Here is a 9,083-nt window from a genome sequence, read left to right as displayed (position 1 = left end):
CACACACACACACACACACACACACACACACACACACACACACACACTGGAATACTACTCAGCAATGAAAAAGAATGAAATCTTGCCATTTGCAACAACACGGATGGAACTGAAAGGTTATGCTAAGCAAAATAAGCCAGTCAGAGAAAGACAGATATGATTTTGCTCATATGTGGAATCTGGGAAACTTAACAGATAAACATAGGAGAAGGGAAGGAAAAATAAGATGAAAACATAGAGGGAGGCAAACCATAAGACACTCTTAAATACAGAGAACAAACTGAGGATTGATGAGGGCAGGGGGTTTGGGGGGGTGGGTTAAATGGGTGATGGGCATTAAGGAGGGCACTTGTTGTAATGAGCACTGAGTATTATATGTAAATGATGAATCACTGGGTTCTACTCCTGAAGCCAAGACTATACTGTATGTTAACCAACTTGAGAATGAATGAATGAATGAATGAATGAAATAAGATATAATTGAAAAAAATAAATAAAAATAAAGAATAAAGGGCAAAAGCCATACAGTTATTTCAATAGATACAGAAAATGCATCTGACAAATTTAACACCCATTCATGATAAAAACTCTCAGCAAATTAGAAATAAAAGCAAACATCATCGGTCTGGTGAAGAGCATTTATGAACACCTACAGCAAGCATAATTAATGGTGAGATACCAAAGGTTTTTCTGGTAGAGCAGGAACAAGGCAAGGAAACTCCCTAACATCTTTATTATTATTACTGGAGATCCTAGTCATTACAATAGGACAATAAGAAAATAAAAGGCATGAAAATCAGAGAGAAGTGAAATTGTCACTATTTGCAGATCTGACTTTTTTTTATATACAAATACTTTTATATTCTATGAAATCTTAAAAAGCAATGACTACAACTAGTAAGTGAACCCAGATTATTACATTACAATGTTAACATAAAAATTCAATTGCATATTTATACACCAGCAGCAAAAAAAGTTGGAAAACTTTTAAAAATTCCATTTATGTTGGCTTTAAAACACTCAAAATTCTTGGGAATAAATTTAACAAAAGATGTGCAAAACCTCTACTCTGAAAACCACCAAACACTGCTGAGACAAACAAAAAAGACTGAATAAAATGAGAATATGCACCATATTCATGAATTGAAAGACTCAGTATTTTTGTGCAGTTATCCCCAAATTGATTTATAGTTTCAGTACAATCCCCACAGGCTTTTCTCCCCCAAATTGAGAAGCTTACTCTAAAATGCATATGGAAATTTGATAAATTGATAACATCCAAATCAATCTTCTTGAAAAAAATGAGCCAAGTTGGAAGATTCATACTATCAGACTTCAAGACCTATCGTATAGCTATAGTAATCAAGACAGTTTGATGCCAGCTTAAGAGTTAACATGCAGATAAACGCAACAGGATAAAGTCTGGAAGTAGATCAACCCTAATGTAGCTGTTTGATTTCAACCAACACCAAAGTGATCCAGTGGGGAAAGAGAAAGTCATTTCTTTTAATGGTGCTAAAATAATTAGGTTTCTACATGGATAAAAAGGAACTTCAACCCCTACCCTCACACCATACATAAAAATTAATCTGAGGGGCACCTGGGTGGCTCAGTCGGTTAAACAACCGACTTCGGCTCAGGTCATGATCTCACGGTTCGTGAGTTCAAGCCCCACGTCGGGCTCTGTGCTGACAGCTTGAAGCCTGGAGCCTGCTTTGGATTCTGTCTCCTTCTCTCTCTGCCCCTCCCCCACTTGTGCTCTGTCTCTCTCTCTCAAAAATAAATAAATATTAAAAAAAATTTTTTAATTAATTTGAGACTGATCATATAAATGCTAAATATAAATGCTTACACCATAAAACTTTTAAAGGAAAATACTGGAGAATATCTTCTTGATTTGAGGACAGGCAAAGATAACAGGAAGAAATAGTCATAAATTGTTTAAAAATTTTAACACAGTAGTCTTCACCTGAATTAAAAACATCTCATCAAAAAATATATTAACAAAAGGAACAGGTAAGCACCAGAGTGGGTGAAAATATTCTCAGGGCATATTTAATAAAGGACTGGTATTTAGGATATATAAAAAGGTCCTACAACTCAACCCAGTTGAACATGTACAAACGATCCCAACAGACACTCACAAAAGAAGACTTACAGAGGGTCTTGAAGAGCACTTGATAATATACTCAACAGCATTAGTCACCAGAGAAATGCAAATTTAAAGTATAATAAGATACCCACACGAATGGTTAAGATTAAAAAGACTAACACCACCAAATTTTGGTAAGGATGTCAAACAACCAGAAGTCTCATACATTACTGGTGGGAATACCAAAATGGCACAACCACTTTAAAGACACGATCTGCTAGTTATCTTATAAAATAAAACATACACCCATCCAGGAACCCCACAATTCCATTCCTGGGTATTTATCTAAGAGAAATAAAAACATTTGTTTCCAAAGAGACTTGTATAATGGCCACAACAGCTTTATTTATAATAGCCCCAAACTGGGAACAATGCAAATGTCCATCAACAGGAGAATAAATAAATAAAGTATGGGATAGTACTTAGCTCTAAAAAAAAAGAAACAAACTACTGATACAGGCAACAACATGGATGAATCTCAAAAACGTTATGCTAAGTAAAAAAGCTCAGACACAAAGAAGCACAAGCTGTATGATTCCATTTATATAAAGCTCTATGGTGGAAAAAAAAGTAAGGCTAGTATTTGCCTATGTGGGTGGGAATTGGGAAGATGCATGAGGGGACTTTCTGGGGGTGATGGTAATGTTCTATATCTTGACAGGGATTTAGGTTATGCAGGGGTATGTATTTGTCAAAAATCAGTGAAATGTACACGTAAGATATGCATACTCTCTAGTAGGTAAATTTTACATCAAAGGAAAAAAATCTTAATTTTTTTTAACGTTTATTTATTTTTGAGACAGGGAGAGACAGAGCATGAACGGGGAGGGTCAGAGAGAGAGGGAGACACAGAATCTGAAACAGGCTCCAGGCTCTGAGCTGTCAGCACAGAGCCTGACGCGGGGCTCGAACCCACAGACCATGAAAGCATGACCTGAGTTGAAGTCGATTGCTTAACTGATTGAGCCACCCAGGCGCCCCTAAGGAAAAAAATCTTAAAATCAAACTTCAGTCAGTGATAACTTTGCTGAAGGATGTATGGGGGAAGTATGCTAATATCTGAAATTGACTTTGAAATGCATCCAAAAATAAAATGGATTGATGACGGGTGGGTAGAAGGAGAGAGAGATGGTTGGATATATGATAAAGTGGGTAAAATGTTCATTGTAGAATCTAGGTGACATGTATATATGAGTGTTCACTATTAAGTTCTTCCAACTTTGCAGTATATTTAAGTTTTTACAATAAAATGTTAGAGGGGGAAAAGTTTAAAAAAAATCTATAAAGGAGCATAAAAAAGAGGAGCAAATATTCCTAAAACCAAGAGTTACAGAAGTACAGTAACAACAGCACCGTCTTATGGTTGTAGGGGTCGGTACAGTTATGCTAACACATATACTCTTTCACTGGGACCTCACAGCACATACCCCTGTGACCTAACAAGGCCATGCACTGGTATCCCTCTTTTATAGATGAGAAAACTAAAGCAGAGAGATTAAGTGTGTCCAGAGTCACACACAGTACCTACTCTTGCTCTCCTCTGGTTCTTCCTCCCCACTGCAGCCAAAGTAGCCTTTCACACACACATCCCCTGCTGCATAAAAATCTTTCAGCAGCTTCCCACTGCGGCTAGTAGGAAGCCCAAGGTATTTAATATGGTTTATAAGCCCGTATACACTGGCAAGCCAATCTCAGCAAGAGCTCACATGTCTGTGCTCTAGCCACACTGGACTTTCCGTGACTCTCCCTACACAATCTGTTCTTCACCACCTTCAGACCTGTGCACATGCTTTTTCCATAGCGATTTGCATGGTTAAATGCAACTCATTTTTTTCACATCTTAGTTTATTTTTTTTAATATAAAATTTATTGCCAAATTGGTTTCCATACAACACCCAGTGCTCCTCCCAACAGGTGCCCTCCTCAATGCCCATCCCCCACCCCCCATCAACCCTCAGTTTATTCTGGAGTCTCTTATGGTTTGGCTCTCTCCCTCTCAAACTTTTTTTTTCCCCTTCTCCTCCCCCATGGTCTTCTGTTAAGTTTCTCAGGATCCACACAAGAGTGAACACATATGGTATCTGTCTTTCTCTGTATGACTTATTTCACTTAGCATTACACTCTCCAGTTCTATCCACGTTGCTACAAAAGGCCATATTTCATTCTTTCTCATTGCCAAGTAGTATTCCATTGTGTATATAAACCACAATTTCTTTATCCATTCATCAGTTGATGGACATTTAGGCTCTTTCCATAATTTGGCTATTGTTGAAAGTGCCGCTATAAACATTGGGGTACAAGTGCCCCTATGCATCAGCACTCCTGGATCCCTTGGGTGAATTGCTAGCAGTGCTATTGCTGGGTCATAGGGTAGATCTATTTTTAATTTTTTGAGGAACCTCCACACTGTTTTCCAGAGCGGCTGCACCAGTTTGCATTCTCACCAACAGTGCAAGAAGGTTCACGTGTCTCCACATCCTCACCAGCGTCTATAGTCTCCTGATTTGTTCATTTTAACCACTCTGACTGGTGTGAGGTGGTATCTCAGTGTGGTTTTGATTTGTATTTCCCTTATGAGAAGTGATATTGAGCATCTTTTCATGTGCCTGTTGGCCATCTGGATGTCTTCTTTAGAGAAGTGTCTACTCATGTTTTCTGCCCATCTCTTTACTGGATTATTTGTTTTTCAGGTGTGGAGTTTGGTGAGTTCTTTATAGATTTTGGATACTAGCCCTTTGTCTGATATGTCATTTGCAAATATCTTTTCCCATTCCGTTCATTGCCTTTTAGTTTTGTTGATCAAATATTGTTAAAATGTCAATACTACCCAAAGCAATCTACACACTCAATGCAATCTCAATCCAAATTGCACCAGCATTCTTCTCGAAGCTAGAACAAGCAATTCTAAAATTTGTATGGAACCACAAAAGACCCTGAATAGCCAAAGTAATATTGCAGAAGACCAAAGCAGGAGGCATCACAATCCCAGACTTTAGCCTCTACTACAAAACTGTAGCCATCAAGACAGCATGGTATTGGCACAAAAACAGACACAGACCAATGGAATAGAGACTCCAGAATTGGACCCACAAAAAGTATGGCCAACTAATCTTTGACAAAGCAGGAAAGAATATCCAATGGAAAAAAGACAGTCTCTTTAACAAATGGTGGTGGGAGAACTGGGCAGCAACATGCAGAAGAATGAAACTAGACCACTTTCTTACACCATTCAGAAAAATAAACTCAAAATGGATAAAGGACCTGAATGCGAGACAGGAAACCATCAAAACCCTAGAGGAGAAAGCAGGAAAAAACCTCTCTGACCTCAGCTGCAGCAATTTCTTACTTGACATATCTCCAAAGGCAAGGGAATTAAAAGCAAAAATGAACTATTGGGACCTCATGAAGATAAAAAGCTTCTGCACTGCAAAGGAAACAATCAGATCTTAGTTTAAACATCGCTCCTTAAGGGAAGCCTGTCTCTCCTCCCTTCCTCCCATTACCTAGACTACCTCAGCTCTGCCTCATATACACCCACCCATCTCCCATCTCAGTAAACGGCACAGACATCTACCCAACTGTTTGGACCAGAACCTGGGAGTCATTCTTGCCTTCTCTCTTTCTCTCACACCCAACATTAAGTCTATCAGTGAATTCTGTTGGCTTGACTTGAAGAACATTTCCTGAATATATCCTTAATGGGACCTCTTCTCACTTTATTAGCTTGCACCTGCACCACTGAAATGGGCTCCACACTGGCTCCTCTGTTTCCACCCCTGACCCGCTTTCCTGCATGACCTATTTTCTTTTTTTTTTCTTTTTTTTTTAACGTTTATTTATTTTTGAGACAGAGAGAGACAGAGCATGAACACGGGAGGGGCAGAGAGAGAGGGAGACACAGAATCTGAAACAGGCTCCAGGCTCTGAGCTGTCAGCCCAGAGCCCGATGCGGGGCTCGAACTCACGGACGGTGAGATCATGACCTGAGCCGAAGTCGGATGATCAACCGACCAAGCCACCCGGGCGCCCCATGCATGACCTATTTTCAACACAGAAGCTGGAGTGATCTTTTCAAAACACAAGTTAAGTCATGTCGTACCCGCGCCCTGCCCCGCCCCCCCCCTCCCGGTTTCTCCCAGTTAAAGTCCTAACTCCTTACAATGACCTCCTGGGCCCTACCCAGCCAACCTCACCGTCACCTCGTCCATCTCCTCTCCTACCCCTTCTCCCCACTCACTCTGATCCAGCCTGCCTTAGTCTTGTTCCCCAAATATCCTGGGCACTTTCCTGACTTACACTTTTGCATTTGCTGTTTCCTCTGTCTGGAACATTCTTTCTATAAGTTGCCACCTGGATCACTCTCCCCCTTTTTCAGGTTTTGTTTGAATACCACTTCCTTAAAGAGGCTGTCCTTGACTGCTACTACATCCAAAATACCACCTCTGGTTGTTCTCTATCTCCTAGACTTAACTGATTCTTTTTCATAGCATTTAGCACTGAATGATACTAAGTTACATGATCAGTTTTCTTGTTTGTTAATTTGCTTATTGTCTGCCTCCTCAACTGGAGCAGAAGTTCCAGGAGAACCAGGCTTGCTGTTTAGTTAACTGGTACCCTCAGTTCCTAGTGGTCACTCCATAAGTACTTACTGAATAACTGAATGTTATATGGTCTCCCTATACTTTTTGTTCATAGCACTAAGCACTGTTTACAATCATACATCTGCGCAAATATTTTCTTCTTGTTCACCTCCCAGGCAGACTGTAGGCCCCACGAGGCAAGGAATCATGTCACTTTTGCCCCAAGTTGAAACCTAAGTACCTGGCACAGTGCCTGCTACAGAGTGGACCTAAAATAAGTACTGTTGACTAAAATGAGTGCATGCATGAAAAAATAAATAAATAATAAAATTAAATGGGTGAATGCATGAGTGGGTGAATGAACGAATGAATGAATAAAGGCATGCACAGAAAATGAATGAATGCTCTCTGGGGCTGCAGTGAACCTAACAATATTCCCTCCGTGGTACACCCTCTGGTGTTTTAGAAACAGGATGAACATGCACAGAGGACAAAAAGAACGTGAGATTTGGGCTCACTTTGGCACCTTACCTTTCTGCTTGATTGGAAAAAGTAGTGCTGGATGCCAATCTAGGAAAAGCAAACAGAGTTACATGAATATCTTAAGTTTTCATGACGAAATGTATGAGTACTGCAGTAGGACCCACTGTGGCCCCAGTTCAGATGGGGAGACAAGAAAAACTGTTGGCAATTCCCCTGCTTATGGACAGAGCCACGTGGTGGTCAGTCTCCCGGGTTCAGCTTAGCCCAGTTCCTGAGACCTGCTTTCTGCACCAAATCAGATGTTTCCACGGAGATGCACAGAGTTAAATTTAGTTTAATATATCACCCGGCCAATCTACAAATTGGCCTTTACAGCCAGGTTAGACAGATAATCAGGACAGCATTTGACCCAGTCTGTCTCTTTACATATTAACTCAAAATTCATTTCTTTGTGTTCCACCTCTGAAACGTAACCACAAACTAACCACAAACTATAAAAGCCTCTCTAAGAGAGTAAAACAGGCAATAGGGGTCTCTGTCAACTAATCTGTCATTAATCAACTAAATGACATATTGAGAAGAGAAATGTATTAAGTAATCAATATATAACGTAATTTTTTGTCATTATATGGTTCATACACATGGAGATCTTCTATATGCATAGTAAGAAAGAGAATATCTAAGCCCACTAAATTGGTGGGTTTAGAAAAACGTGTCTTCATCAGTAAGGCATTGAAGAAACAAATGAGGAGATGCTAAAGAGTTGATGTATTTAAGACCACAAGAGAGCGCCCAGGCAAGAATGCATCTGGAGAGGAGGGTCTAGCAACCCCTAACACAAGACACAGCTCCCTGTTGCTTTGCTTAATGACACTACAACGAATCAATAAGCACTGGCAAATGAAATAAACAGTCATTAAGGGTGCGGCAAATGCAATCTTGATGGCTATATCTAAAAAAAGGGGGGTGGGTAAATTTTAAGGGGGAGCTAAGTAGAGAGCCAGCTACAGAATCACAGACAGCCTTGGGTGATAAATGCTGAGCTTACATACATACTCTTAGAACACCCTGGGAATAGTTCCTGTGGGACTAACACAAATAAACTAAGTGTTCGTAAATCCACATTACCTCATCTGGAATTAAGGCATGCAAGGAAGCCCTGAATCAGGTGACGACTGAATCCATTTCCTGGTAGGTTTGGAGATCAGGCTTAGGTTGCTAAGCACTGTGGCAGCTGCTTTAAGTGCTCCCCACCCACCCCCCCTTCTCCTGCTAGTCTACCCAAAGGAGGTAGAGATTTAAATATATGTATATGTGAGCAGGTAAAAATATATCTGCTACTGTTTTTCCTTCACTTACCTTCAAAGCTCACATCTTTACATCCAGCAGCTGGCAATGCTTGAACATGGTTTATTCTCATTTATGTTAAACAAAAATGAAATAAAGCCCCTCTATATATCAATTACAACTTAGACCAGCTATTTCAAGAAGATGATAACAGATCAGACCAATAATGCTATCTGACCTACATCTGAAAAGTACTGATGGTAAGAACCATGACCTTGCATAAATAAAAACTCTCAATTCCACAGCTGGTACATTTGTTCCATAATTGCTATGATTAGGTTAAAATCAAGGACGTAAATGAGATTAACTCATCTTTTCTTATCTATCTATCACCCACTGTTCATCACTGCACACTGGCTATTTCTAGGTATCAGAGGCACAATAGTTATACCATCTCCTAAGGATGTACACTTCCTAAGGACACTACGGAAAAATCTGGGGAAGGAATGTTAAGGGTTGAGGGTTTTTTTTTTCTTTTTTTTTTCAACGGTTTTTTTTTTTTTTTTTTTTTTTTTTTTTTT

At 39.7% G+C, this 9,083-nt stretch overlaps 1 protein-coding gene across 23 annotated transcripts in view; it reads right to left on the bottom strand.

Annotated features, from left to right (window-relative positions):
• The window catches only part of UNC79 (unc-79 subunit of NALCN channel complex), a 280,616-nt gene that overhangs the window by 59,965 nt on the left and 211,568 nt on the right, over positions 1–9,083 (bottom strand). For all 23 annotated transcript variants that reach the window (XM_040478108.1, XM_040478112.1, XM_040478092.1 and 20 more), the window contains one exon: positions 7,264–7,302. In XM_040478108.1, coding sequence (XP_040334042.1) covers positions 7,264–7,302 — 39 coding nt within the window. The remainder of the gene's footprint in view (positions 1–7,263; positions 7,303–9,083) is intronic.

The sequence above is a fragment of the Herpailurus yagouaroundi genome, unplaced genomic scaffold (assembly GCF_014898765.1).
Source record: "Herpailurus yagouaroundi ecotype Mexico unplaced genomic scaffold, PumYag 141, whole genome shotgun sequence".
In the NCBI taxonomy this organism is placed as follows: domain Eukaryota; kingdom Metazoa; phylum Chordata; class Mammalia; order Carnivora; family Felidae; genus Herpailurus; species Herpailurus yagouaroundi.
This window is presented reverse-complemented; position numbering and strand designations above follow the sequence as displayed.